This window comes from Pleurodeles waltl, chromosome 8, assembly GCF_031143425.1.
Source record: "Pleurodeles waltl isolate 20211129_DDA chromosome 8, aPleWal1.hap1.20221129, whole genome shotgun sequence".
Lineage (NCBI taxonomy): Eukaryota > Metazoa > Chordata > Amphibia > Caudata > Salamandridae > Pleurodeles > Pleurodeles waltl.
The window spans coordinates 98821680-98836380 of NC_090447.1; the positions used below are offsets into that span (position 1 = coordinate 98821680).

Genomic DNA, 14701 nt, shown 5'->3' on the forward strand with positions numbered 1-14701 from the left:
TGATATGATTTGTGTGATTTGAGCACTCTATTAACGAATGGGCCTTGATTAGCCAGTCGTCTAGATATGGGAACACATGTATTTGCTGCCTTCTGATGTGTGCAGCGACTACCGCTAGACATTTGGTAAAGACTCTTGGTGCGGTTGTTAATCCGAAAGGCAGTACCTTGAATTGGTAATGTATTCCTTTGAATACAAACCTTAGGTATTTCCTGTGCGATGGGTGTATTGGTATATGGAAATAAGCATCCTTGAGGTCTAAAGTTGCCATGTAGTCGTGCAGCTTTAGCAATGGCAATACTTCTTGTAGTGTGACCATGTGGAAGTGGTCTGATTTGATGAAAGTGTTGACTACTCTGAGGTCTAGGATTGGTCTCAGTGTTTTGTCCTTCTTTGGTATCAGAAAGTACAGTGAGTAAACTCCTGTGTTTATTTGTGTGTTTGGCACTAATTCGATTGCATTCTTTTGCAATAGTGCCTGCACTTCTATCTCTAGGAGATTGGAATGGTGTGTTGTTAAATTTTGTGCTTTTGGTGGTATGTTTGGAGGGAACTGTAGAAATTCTATGCAGTAACCATGTTGGATAATTGCTAGAACCCAAGTGTCTGTAGTGATTTTCTCCCATGCTCTGTAATAATGACCTATTCGTCCCCCCACTGGTGTTGTGTGGAGGGGGTGAGTGACATGTGAGTCACTGTTTAGTAGTAGGGGTTTTGGGGCTTTGGAATCTTCCTCTATTTCTAGGGAATTGCCCTCCTCTATATTGTCCCCGAAAACCTCCTCTATACTGTCCTTGGTAACTGGACGGTGTGGCTTGTGAGGTGCTGGCTTGTGTGCTTTGACCCCGAAACCCCCCTCGAAAGGGCGTTTTACGGAATGAGCTGTAATTCCCTCTGCTCTGCGGGGAGTAGAGTGCGCCCATGGCTTTGGCAGTGTCCGTATCTTTTTTGAGTTTCTCAATCGCTGTGTCCACTTCTGGACCGAACAGTTCTTTTTCATTAAAAGGCATATTGAGAACTGCTTGTTGAATCTCTGGTTTAAATCCAGACGTTCGGAGCCATGCATGCCTTCTGATAGTTACAGATGTATTAATTGTCCGTGCAGCTGTATCTGCAGCGTCCATGGAGGAGCGGATCTGGTTGTTGGAGATGGCTTGTCCCTCCTCAACCACTTGTTTTGCCCTATTTTGGAAGTCTTTGGGCAGATGTTCGATGAGATGTTGCATCTCGTCCCAGTGGGCTCTGTCATAGCGCGCAAGTAGTGCCTGGGAGTTCGCGATGCGCCACTGGTTTGCAGCTTGTGCTGCGACTCTCTTACCAGCTGCATCAAACTTGCGGCTTTCTTTATCTGGGGGTGGTGCATCTCCAGATGTGTGAGAGTTGGCCCTTTTCCTAGCTGCTCCTACAACAACAGAGTCTGGTGGCAGCTGTGTTGTGATGAAAGCTGGGTCCGTAGGAGGCGCCTTGTACTTTTTTTCCACCCTTGGTGTGATTGCCCTACTTTTGACCGGGTCCTTAAATATGTCTTTTGCGTGCCGGAGCATACCAGGGAGCATAGGCAGGCTTTGGTAGGAGCTGTGGGTGGAGGAGAGTGTGTTGAACAAGAAATCATCCTCGACCTGTTCTGAGTGGAGGCTTACGTTGTGAAATTGTGCTGCTCTAGCCACCACCTGAGAGTACGCGGTGCTGTCTTCTGGTGGAGATGGTTTTGTAGGGTATGCCTCTGGGCTGTTATCTGACACTGGGGCGTCGTATAGGTCCCATGCGTCCTGGTCTTGGTCACCCTGGCTCATGGTGGTGTGAGCTGGGGAGTGTGATGGCGTTTGTGCTGGTGAAACGTTAATCACGGGCGGAGGAGAGGGTGGTGGTGTAACTCTTTTCACCACTTTTGGTTGTGGTGCTTGTTCCGTCTGGAACTCCAACCTTCTCTTTCTCCTAATGGGGGGAAGGGTGCTTATTTTTCCTGTCCCCTGCTGAATGAAGATACGCTTTTGCGTATGGTCCGCATCAGTTGCTTGTAGCTCTTCCTCAAACCTATGCTTCTGCATTTGGGAGGTTAGCGAGTGCTCTTCTGTATAAGAGCCTGAAGCTGGGTCGCTTGCAGTTTGTTTCGGCATCGAAACTTTGTCTGCGTGTTTTTTCGGCTCCGAGGTGACTTTTTTCCTTTTCGGGGCCGAAACCTCTCGGCGTCGATCTGTTTCGGTGCCGCTGTCTCGGCGTCGAGCCGTGTCCACACCGGCATCTCGGTGTCGAGGCTTGTCTCCAGCACTTTCTCGGTCCCGAGAAGGCTGCGTGCCGGTGTCTCGACCGGAGTCGGACGATCTCGGCACTGTTTGGGCCTTTTTCGGTGCCGACGGTCGGTCACCGATTTTATGGGTTGAGCCATGGCCTGGTGGCAGTGGCGTCCCCTGGGCCTTGTAAATGTTTCTTTGTGTGGTTTTCGACGTCTTACTCACGGTTTGTGTATCGTCGAATCCTTCGGAGTCTGAGTCTTGGATCGAGAAGGTACCTTCCTCTTCCTGTTCCTCGAACTCCCGTTGGGCTGTCGGTGCGGACGCCATTTGAAGTCTTCTGGCTCGACGGTCTCGGAGTGTTTTTCGGGACCGGAACGCACGACAGGCCTCGCAGGTGTCTTCGCTGTGCTCAGGTGACAGGCACAGGTTGCAGACCAAGTGTTGGTCTGTGTAGGGGTATTTATTGTGGCATTTGGGGCAGAAACGGAACGGGGTCCGTTCCATCGGCGTTCCTCAGCACGCGGTCGGGCCGACCAGGCCCCGACGGAGGATCGAAAAACTACCCCGAAGGGCACCGGAGCTCTTCGATCTTCGATGCGGTGTTGAATCTAAGTACGCCGATCCCGAACGCAACAATACCGACGAAAATCTTCCGAAATTAACTATTTTTTCTGTTCCGAAACTCGGAGCGACAGGAACACGTCCGAACCCGATGGCGGAAAAAAAACAATCGAAGATGGAGTCGACGCCCATGCGCAATGGAGACAAAAGGAGGAGTCACTCGGTCCCGTGACTCGAAAGACTTCTTCGAAGAAAAACAACTTGTAACACTCCGGCCCAACACCAGATGGCGAGCTATTGCAGAACATGCGTATCTACAGCGACAGATGCCATCGAACCCATGTTTTTCTTGAAGGATGCAGACTTCTTCCTGTACCACTGCTTGAAGAAGGTGTCTTCCAGGAACTGGCAGTAGGACTGGGAGTTGAGCTTGACTCCATCCTCAACCCGAAAAGGCCCCACAAGCTCATCTTTGATGATACCAGCCCAAACCAGTACTCCACCTCCACCTCCACCTTGCTGGCGTCTGAGTCGGACTGGAGCTCTATGCCCTTTACCAATCCAGCCACGGGCCCATCCATCTGGCCCATCAAGACTCACTCTCATTTCATCAGTCCATAAAACCTTAGAAAAATCAGTCTTGAGATATTTCTTGGCCCAGTCTTGACGTTTCAGCTTGTGTGTCTTGTTCAGTGGTGGTCGTCTTTCAGCCTTTCTTACCTTGGCCATGTCTCTGAGTATTGCACACCTTGTGCTTTTGGGCACTCCAGTGATGTTGCAGCTCTGAAATATGGCCAAACTGGTGGCAAGTGGCATCGTGGCAGCTGCACGCTTGACTTTTCTCAGTTCATGGGCAGTTATTTTGCGCCTTGGTTTTTCCACACGCTTCTTGCGACCCTGTTGACTATTTTGAATGAAACGCTTGATTGTTCGATGATCACGCTTCAGAAGCTTTGCAATTTTAAGAGTGCTGCATCCCTCTGCAAGATATCTCACTATTTTTGACTTTTCTGAGCCTGTCAAGTCCTTCTTTTGACCCATTTTGCCAAAGGAAAGGAAGTTGCCTAATAATTATGCACACCTGATATAGGGTGTTGATGTCATTAGATCACACCCCTTCTCATTACAGAGATGCACATCACCTAATATGCTTAATTGGTAGTAGGCTTTCGAGCCTATACAGCTTGGAGTAAGACAACATGCATAAAGAGGATGATGTGGTCAAAATACTCATTTGCCTAATAATGCTGCACTCCCTGTATTGGTTCCTGGCATGTGTGTGTCACTGTTGTCTTGGCACTGAAGCTTCTTGACATTCATGGTCACTGCCATCCACCAAACCATGTGGTTACGGCGGTCGTGGTGCTTTGAATTTACTTGCTTATATCAACTGTTTTACTTTTCATTTTCAATTTATGTGGCAAGAAAAGTCCAGTTAGGAATTTATCATTGCATTGCAAATGCTTGTATTTAAATGAGACAAAAGGCATGTGATCGGGCAAGGGGAGTCGGTTCACTCAGTTGTATTTCCTACTATGCGAGGACGCACAGACGCCTACTTGCGGAGGAAAGAAGGAACTTTTAAAATTATACGTTGAAGCATCAGTAGCAGAGTTTACATAGGAGTAAAGTCAATATCCAGTAATTGCAGGTATACTTGCAACTAGAAGCTCTTATCTTGTGTTTTCTAAGCAACTCATTAGAAAAAAACTGCACTCCAACTTCAGAAGGAAACGTATGGGAGGGCAGCTATGTCCTATGGACACAGACCATCTCCAAAAAATGTTCTTGGCTGTTTTATCAAATTGTGTTCTCCAGGGATGTTTCTTTATCTTGGTACCTCTGAAGTAAGTGCACCGGTGATTTAGGACCCCTTGCTGCAGAGTTCAGCTCTGCTTGTATCATAAGTACTTTTTGCATGCAGTACTGGACCGGTTAAATGCCTCTATGCTAAAAAAAGAAACACCAGTTCTACCCCAGCCCTAACACATATTGTACTGTTCAGGTACAAAAAGCTGGTTTTAATATTTTTAAAACAGCTCAGAGCTTAAGTCTTTTTCTCTGGTACATCACATCAGAATAGCCTTATGTGATATAATGGGCAATACCGGAGTAATAGAGTACTGCCAACTGTATCCCACTGGAATGGTTTCCTCTGCCGCGCAGTGTCAATTTGCTTTTTTAAGGGATTGCACTTATTTCTCCATTTTGCCACCATTTCGAAATTGGGTCCACAAAAGTTGAAACATAGCGACGAAAAGAAGAAGTCTTGCAGTGGCGGTACTGTTCTGTAAAGGTGGCTGTGCTGTCCTGTCGGAGGAAGATACCCCAGTGGGGCGAGGTCATTATGGTGCACACTGTGTGCGTTCGAAATCTGAGCAGGGCTACTCTACCTTTTTCAGAGTCCATAATGTTGTGATGTAACATTTATTAGAAAATTGTAATGTAGGGAGCTACACTTGAATATTAAGTAGGTTCCAATGATACAATGGTTTCTTGTGCGCTTCATATACATTATTCTACTTCTGTTAAATGGATTGCAGTCCCTGATGATTACAAGACTGACAAAAGTATGTCTGTCTGCGAAAGAACCCATGAGCATCAACCTGCTCGCGTGGGTGATTGACATTTGGGCTGCACTCTTGTGAGCAGACACTATGAAAGCTTGTCGTGACGCCTGTCTCTTCAGCTTCGTGTAGCTGTATTGAATACAGTCTCTGCTAATGTACACCACTGGCCGTCCCCTGGTATATGTGGCCCGGTGTTAGTTGTTCTATGCAGAAGTACTAATATTTCTGGTCAGAGCCGGACAGTAACTGCCCACTTCTGGCGTGGATACGAAGGAGACCTGTCCGACAGACTAGAGTAAACAAAGAATCTGCAGATCTAAAAGTACATGGTGAAGCATTACCAGCATTATAAACTTTGTAGTAGTACAAGGTGCCAGTGGTATACCTCTCTGACACCATACTATTGATATTGCTGCAGGGTCCAAGCTTTACATGCGAGGAAAACAGCAGGAAGAATGCATTACTGTGATTTAATGACATGCTCCTTTGAGTTCTGCTGCTTTTCATGACCGGGCTGTTGCCAAGCACCCACATGCAGGCTGTAACACCTAGTTTCCCTAACGCACTCCCTACAACTTTACACCCAAGTTTTAGAAATTTGTTGTTAGCTTCCAGAAGTAGATTGTGTCATCAAACATTGTCATCATATTTGGAGCCTAGAACAGCAAGCCTGCAGAATCAGGCCGATGGCACCAAATCCCACTAAGAACCGATAATGTGACTTATTCCCCTCACGAGTCAGCAATAAACAATACTTAGGCGGTCCAGAAAATGTCTTCTAGAGCCAGGGTGTTGGAAGGGGTGCTTTAAATCTCCCTTGTTGCCTTTTATTGTATGTTTCCCCCTTTAGTTGGTGCTTGGCATGAGGAGACATGTGGTGAGATGTCACAGCTGGGCTCTTGGTGAGACGTAGCATTCACATCTTCATTGTGAAACTGGTAGGGGCTGCTGGAAAACCTCTTCCTGCTTCAATGAGTAACAAGTGGGGGAGTACTGGTGATGGGTGATGTCCAGGGCATCACGTAATCCTCTTTCTAAATTGATTTTTCTTTTAATGACAACTGTGTTAAGCTGTAACTGGAAACACTAAAGGTTTAAAACACTGCGCAGCCTTTACTTGGTCACCCTCGAGTCACAGCTGACCTTTGGGAAGCATAAATTCATTATACTGGAGCTCGGTGAATATGTAGTCTTGTATAAACATAAGAGATGTAAAAGTAAGGGAGCACCACAGAATAATTAAGTCTTGCATTAGTACACGTAATTACCAAAGGCTTGCATGAGCAGCATGACTTGTCTGCACTTTTCCCCTCTAGTAGTGACTGCGGCGGTATGTTCCTTTTTAGGTCGAGCGTGCAAGAGCTCGGACATATTGTAATCTATCTGTGGGCTTTTAACCACGCCCACCACACCCCCATCACTATCACTCGTTCGTGGGATTGCCTTTCAAATATCCTTTATTATTATTGGTAAATACTTTACGTTTTTCCCTCTTTGGGGCAGTTTTGTTAACGCCTTGGCCATCGACCCCGTTACATGGATAATTGCACTTTTGGCGATACGTTTGACTGTAAGCAAACTTATTTTTTCTTTGTGTCCCTCCTTCGCGCTCCCGCTCAGGGCGGCCGTGGCGCTTTGAATTGGTTTGCTTATGTCAATTGTTTTACTTTTCATTTTCAATTTATGTAGCAAGAAAAGTCTAGTTAGGATCTTACAACGCTAATAACTCGAGCAAACGCAAGACCCTCCATGGGCCTTGAAAAAGGCATGGCGTTTCATCAAGACCTCAGGCACTGGGAATTTCATTCACAATTAATAGTTTTGACATTACAATATGTCTGAAGAAAAAGCCATGTTTATAAGCGAAAAAGCCATTTAGGGTTTTGTAAACTATGTACTTCTTGCACGGTCTAGTAATGAAGCATTGTACACATTTGTTTGTAATGATCAGTATGGACACCGTGATCAAAGCGGTAAGATTTATTACTGCTATATTGGAAAAGTCATCTTTCAACTGTAAAAAGCTATTGGGGGCTCATATCCGCTATAGCTCGCCTACCACCGTCCGTGTTCAGCAGTTTACTGATGGAAACCGCAAAGGAGTCTGGCGGAAAGGACACTGGAAGTGGTGCACACATATGCAGTAAGAGGCTCTGTTGGTCAAGCACATCCTGCCTGTGCGCTCTCCTCCCCATGGCATTTTTCAGAAAAAGTACCCTATGCCGATGGAGGCATCTTTCTGCAGAGTAACAATAATTACATTACCAAGATCAGCTGTTCACTATACCCATACCCCTATATATTCTCACAGTATTAGTTTGAATATAGTGTTGCTACATGCCATTAGGTCAAAATCTAAAAAAGTGTTTCATTAGGTAATATTCTGAAGGTTCAGATATCAAACAAAATAAAACAAATTAAAGAGAAGGCCACGTTCAAGCCTGGGAGACATTTCAGTAAAATGATGTTAAAGTCCTTCTTTTGAGCTTTTGAGTATGTGGTTTTTATTGTGGTTTTGCATGTGGTTCAAGTAAATTGTCAAATATAGCCCGAAAAATAATCAAAACCATGATGGGATGGTCTGGAAGGCAAGCAGGATAAATATGCTCTGTAGCATTAGCTCAGATTTGTCTCAAAGTGATGGTCTGAATTTAAGGAGGAGAGGCAAAGCAGAAGAACGAAGCAGCGAGTAATCTAACAATGAAAGAGGCATACCTTGCATTTGGCCAATTGTCAGGTCTTTATCCAGTCGGTCGACACCTGTAGGAAAATAATAATAGAAACAATCAAATGTCAGAACTGCCAGGGCAATTATGCAAGAGGAAATACACATATAAAATTATTATCCAGGTTTTAACAACAGTGCGTGGACCTCCAAAGACCAGTTACACTAACCTTCAAATGCCCTAACACGGAATCTCCAAAGAAAACATAATCAAGATGTACACACTTGGATCATCCTACTCATTCTAGGCAGCGATTAAAACGATTTTACATCGGACAGTTTTTTCAGAACACTATGATATTTCTTTTAAGGAACACAACTGAATTAATTCCATCTTCAACTGCCTCTTCCTACCTGCCTACTGGTCACACCGAATAAATAAGTAGGCAAGAAGCAATAAGTTGAATGATATGTGAGATCGTCTTCTTCATGCATTATAGCCCGTTGCTGATGGCTATACCGGTTGGTAAAGCTCTGAACCAGAGTTATCCGAGTTGTAGGCGAGGGCCTATAACGAGGAAGAGGGCCTCTAACAACCGGTATAGCCCAAGGCAGAAGGGTTATAAGACTATTAGAACATTCCACCCACTAAGGGTAGAATGTTCTAAATTAATAGAGGAGAAACATGAAGACAAACATTAGAATGCTGGAGCTCTGGGCTTATACCAGCTAGTATAAGCCCGGAGCTACTGCATTGTCTTCGATGGAGCTCTCAACATTCCAATGTTATAATATAGCCTTAGAACCTGCCGTTACAGGCTATACCTGCCATTAAAGGCCCGCTCCGAGCCGAAGGCGAATGACTTTTACCAAGGGAGCAGGACTTTTATTGCCGGTATAGCCCAGCTCTGAAAGGCTATAAGGCTATTAGAACATTCTGCCACTAGAGGGCAGAATGTTCTAATAAATAAAACAAAGTTCTCAGAGAGACCAAGGGGATTAACATCCCCTTGGCTCCGTGAAGCCTTTGTTCACAGCTGTTGCTATGAACATAGAACATCGGAATGTTGATGCTCTGGGCTTTTACCAGCCAGTAAAAGCCCAGAGCACTCCATCGTCTCCAATGGAGCCCCCAACATTCCAATGTTCTACTTCCTTTTGATCTACTCAATTCAACAAGAATACCTCTTTTACTGTCCATTAAAAAAAAAATTACCTCCTAAAGGAGGACACCGAAAGCAACAATAGTGAAAATCGGAAGAGACCTATGCCTTAACATTTGGGAATATATTTCAAACGCATCAATACCTTTAGATGAAGAATGGACTAACCCAGGATAAGGAAAAGGGCCCAATGAAAAAAGGTGTCAAACTACAGAGAGGTACCACAGGTATAGCCTGTAACGGCAGGCTCTAAGGCTATATTGGAACATTGGAATGTTGAGCTCCATCGAAGACAATGCAGTAGCTCCGGGCTTATATATACACACATTTAATACCTTGCAAATCTGGGTAATCGTGCATGTGTCTATGTGTCTGTTCCCGTTAATAGATCCATGAGAGCTATAGCCTGAAAGCTAGAGTCCCCCACCCCGTTTTCTAGATTAGAAAATCATGCACCTGTAAGTAATTAAGGAACTCCTTCCACGACAGATCAAACATCCCCGTAAATCATCAGATGTGACTATTACCCCCTGGCTGAAATAATCCCCCAGTTTATAAATGCCACCGGCCGACTACTCCTGTACAACAGGACCACAGAATATGTCTGGCAAACATGGATTTCGATGCATAAGAGTGTAAAAATGCCTTAGGCCGAGGCCAAATTCCCTTTGTAGTGCAACCTAAATCTTTTATGCTCCTGCCACCGTCTTAAACCATGTTTTTTTAAATAGCTAGATTCTACCTGTCCCATAAAAAGACCAGGAGCTTCTTTTCCCAGCAAATTTCATAAACAGGTAGAGTCATAGTAGCTGGCCCGTTATCACCATAATCCCTGAATAAGGATGCATAAATAGCAGCGCTGCCCCCCAGCAATACAGCTTAAAGTCAGGCACAGCCCATCCACGTCTCTCCCTAGGCAGAGTCAAACATTTGAGTGCCTGTCTCTGCTTAGCAACTGCCCACAAAAATCGCATTGTGATCGCATTTATAATCCTAAATATAAGGGAATGGCTTGAAACAAGTACAGAAATGTCAGAAGAAAGATCATTTTAATCATATTATTCCGACCCACTATGGTTAGGTGTAGATTATTCCGTCTATGGAAATCCTTAACGGCTTTTTGGATTACTGGGGTTAAATTGCGTACTACCACTTGATCTACATCAGCCGTGATAGTCACCCCCAGATAAACCACACTTTCAACCACCCTCTGATCCTGCACTTGCAGATTTTTATTGATAAGCAGCTGGGTCTAATCACAGTTGAGAAGGTAGCCCGAAAAACAGCCAAACCTCTTTCCCTCTTGCTCTATTTGTTCTAGAGTGGCAATGGGATCTATCGTGACAACGGCAATGTCATCCGCATAAGTCAGGACCTTTGTGTCGCGGGCCCAATTTTGAATAGGTTTGATCATAGCATTCTGTCCCAGCTTTGGCATTAACGGATCAATATAAAGGGCAAACAATAGAGGAGAACAGGGACCTCCCCTTGCCTCGTGCCCTTGAAAATTAGAATCTCTCCTGATTGGCCGCCCATCATTTGCAGCCTCGCAGTGGGGTTCCAATATACCGCTTTTACGACCTCTATATTCTGTGCACCAATACCAAATTGCCCCATCACTGTCCATAAAAAGGCCCATGAGACCCTATTCTGCATCTAAAAAACATAAGCACCGGCGGGCTCTCTGATACTGCTGCGGAATCCAGGAGGGCAATGGCTCGCCGAACATGGTGAGTGGTGCCCCTTCGCAGGATAAATCTGTGTTGGCCAGGAGAGACAAGTTTACCAATTACCTGGTTCAATCGTGATGCCAAGATTGTAGTACAGATCTTAGTGTCGCTATTTAAAAATGTTATCAGCCTGTATGACCCTCTCCCCCAGCCCTCCCCCCCCCCATCTTCCCTGGGGTTTCCCCTTCTTTCAAAAGACACACATCCTTGCATTAAGCCAAGAGGGTGGGCTGGTGAGCATTCCTACACCCGTTTAAATAAAACCAGCAAATCTGACTTTTTCTGTTCAAAGAAAACTTGATAAAATTTAAGCTGGGTTCCTACTCCTACTGCCTTCCCTACCCGCAAGCTTGCTATAGCCTCTTCCAATGATAAGGCTGCCTCCAGTAAATCTCTGTCAGCAGAGCTCAGTACCTCTGGCTAGATCAAATCTAAAAAGCTCCTCCAGGCCTCTTCCGAGCGGTTTACACCATCCTCAGCTTGATAAAGTATTTCATGGAACCCATGGAATGCCTCCCAGATATCAGCGGGATCTGAAACTGTGTTGCCCTGCCCTTCAATAATCTTTATTATTGGCGATTGTGTACCTTTGTCCCTTGCCCGAACCGCCAGCATATGCCTCACTCGCTCGCCATATTCATAGCACTCCCTCCTCCACGTAGGGTGCTTCTCTGCTGACTTCTGATCTGAAATTGTGATAATCAAGGCTCTGGCCAGGACGACCTTAGATTGAACCCCCTGTATGTCTCCTCCTACAGCAACCGCTGCCGTGAGCTGTAGCTCAGCTTCCTACAAGTGCCTTGTACAGATCTTTGCATTGCTTCTTCTGGCTTTTCTGACGGTTCCATCCAAAACTCATGGTCTCCCCCGCACCCCTGCCTTGAAGGCATCCCAAACCACCTCCGCTGGGGCACTTCCTTGTTTGATCCCTAAAAAGTCAGTAATCCAGCCCTTCATAGGAGTTTTATAACCTTCATTCCCAAGAAGGGACCGATCAAAAGTCCAGCGTTATGCAGGTGGCCGCAGATTCCTCCCAGTTAGCTTGAGAACCAGCTGGTTTTGGTCAGACAAGACCCTGGGGTATTTTTCTATTTTTGCCCCATTAGGGAGGGCATGAGAGATAAATATGTAGTCTAAGCGCGCATGGGATCGGTGTGGTGATGAATAGGTGTACCCCGGGTCTGTAGGTTTAAGCTTACCCCAAACATCACAGCCCATGAGTTTTTCTGAGACGTATCAGAAAACTGCAAACTTTCAGCTTCCGACCCATATATAGTGTACTGGTTGTATGACGGAATAATGCATTCTGTTGCAACGCATACCCTAACCACGTATACGTCACAACGCAAATGCCTTAACCAAGCATAACCAACAACAAACATGCCTTTACCATGCATGCTTTTACCACGCATTCCATTTTTAAAGCATTTTTGTTACATGCATATACATGGTTATGGTTTTCCCTGACCCCAGCACGAGACCCTAACACTGGACCTCTGCCTCCCCTCCCTCCACCCCCCCATCTACAGCCCTTTAACAACAACAAAAACTAAATACCGACCCCTGCCCTGAACCCTTAATCTGCCCTCCCCCTCCAAGCTAAAGCCAAACCCCCCCGCCCTGAGCCCTAAAATCTGACCCCAGCGTGACCCCTTTTTGAAAAAACACCCACCAAGCCCCAAGCCCTAACACTGTCCCTCGCCCCAAGCCCTAAAGTTTTACCCACCCACCAAGCCCTAAAGCCAGACCCCAGCGTGACACCTCCCCCGATCCCCAACCCTTGAAAAATTATATAAATGAAAGATTGCATTATAGTATCGATAACATTCATGACAGTTTAATAACTCTTAAACTTAATAACCCCAGACTGTGTCATCCCTTATATATTATAGTACGCAGCTTACACCTGACCGCACCCTCTTTACTATTTGTATCTCCTCTTTCCCACTGCTTGTTTCAATCAATAATTCTGCGTAAGCCTTGATACATGGAAGTCTAGCTGGATCCCAGAAGTAGTCTATGGGGTAACAAGGCTAGTTGTAGTGTGCTCTTGCCCCTCTGGGTCGATATGTAGTTTTGTTTGGGTCATGGCCACCCAGGCCTTCAGTACCTCATCTGCCCTTGCATCAGTCCTAGTTTTTCCACAGGTGTGCATCCTCTGCACCTGCCCATTCCAAGAGAACCTTTCTCCAGTCCACGTCTGTCAGGGGGAGGGGGGGCTGATCCAGCGTATGGCAATGCGTCATTACCCACCACTAAACCCAGTATTGTATAACGTCTAGTGAGGTTTTTTTTGGGGGGGGGGGGGGGGCAATCAGGGTTGTCTGGCAGGTGGCCAAGTATGCAATTTTTCAAAGGGGAAGATCCCAAACTGCCACCAACTTCAGGTGTGCTATGATCTGAATCCAGAACTCAGATATTTTTGGGCAGTACCAGACCATATGGACAAAGTTTGCCCCTGCGGCCCCGCACCGAGGACAGGAGCCAGATCTAGAGGGGTAAATTCGGCAGAGGCGTTTCGGTGAAAGATATGTCATTTGGATAAAGTTATATTGAATTTGTTTAAATCTGGCCGATGTGGCCATCTTACGGACCTCCTTGTGTATTTTTGTTCAATCTTGGGGAGAAATGTGTTCCACACTGTACTGCTGCCACGCCTGCTCAATCCCCAGTGGCTGTCTGTCAGTTTGAAGAGCACGATGTGTGTCATGAATCTCCTTCCCCCGTCATATCCAAGAGAGTGGTCACAGTGCAGGTCGGATCTGGTGTTTTGGGGAATGTAGGCCATAATTGGCAGGCTGTAGCAGATATGTTGGCATACTGAAGAAATTGCCCCCCCTCCTAAGTGGAAGCTCGTTTGTGCCTCCTGAAAGGATAAAAAGCGGCCTTCAGGGTAGAGCTCTGCCAGCGGTATGCAGCCCTCCTCCTGCCATTTATCTGTTATCATCACTTGGGCTATGCGCCTGAACTGAGGGATTATCCGTATATCTAACTCTAAGGCAAAGGGGACTCGATTGAGGACTGTTCTTACTGTTCGTACCCGTAAGGCCTATTAAATGTGGGAAGTGTTTGAGTATTCCTGTTCCCAGCAACAAGAGTACACCTAGTTGGTGACCCTTGTGCAATCCCTCTAGGAGAAGTCTTTCCCAGTACCACTCCCCATCTAACCAGGAAATAGAATGTTGGAGCTGGGTTGCAAAGTAGTATAGCTCCAGGTCCGGGATGTCCAATTCACCCCCAGCCTACTCTTGCTTCAGGGTGGCCAGGCTGACCTGACATCTTTTACCCTGCCATAAAAGCTCTACCAAGATCCTATCCAGCTCTCGGAATACTCCCCTTGGAATTTCAAAGTAGGCTCCTTGCATTATATAGAGACATCTGGGCAAGACGACCATCTTCACGAGAGCCACTTTCCTCATAAGGTACAATCAGAGGGTGTTCCAGAAGCGCACAGATCACAGTCCCATCAGGACTCTCGCCATATTATTAGCGTAGAAGAGGTCCTGGTCCTGCGTTATATACAGGCTTAAGTATTTGACCTTATCTAACGCCCTCAGAAGTTCAGCTTCGGGGAACGCTTTGAGGGGTTCAACTGTCAGTGGTCCAAGCGGGAAGAGGGTGGACATCTTTGTATTGACCCATAGGCCAGACACACCTCTCCAAACTCATCCATAACGTTTAGCAGCAGGGGGACCAATATATTAGGGCGTCGGAGGTAGATCAATGCGTCATCCGCGTATAAGCAGCCTATGTGCTTCCTCAGACCCATCTGAATACC

General features: G+C 46.0%; 1 protein-coding gene across 1 annotated transcript in view; it reads right to left on the reverse strand.

Annotated features, from left to right (window-relative positions):
• Positions 1-14701, reverse strand: part of PPME1 (protein phosphatase methylesterase 1) — a 124271-nt gene that overhangs the window by 23304 nt on the left and 86266 nt on the right. Inside the window, exon 11 of the mRNA XM_069203823.1 lies at positions 8081-8125. Coding sequence (XP_069059924.1) covers positions 8081-8125 — 45 coding nt within the window. The remainder of the gene's footprint in view (positions 1-8080; positions 8126-14701) is intronic.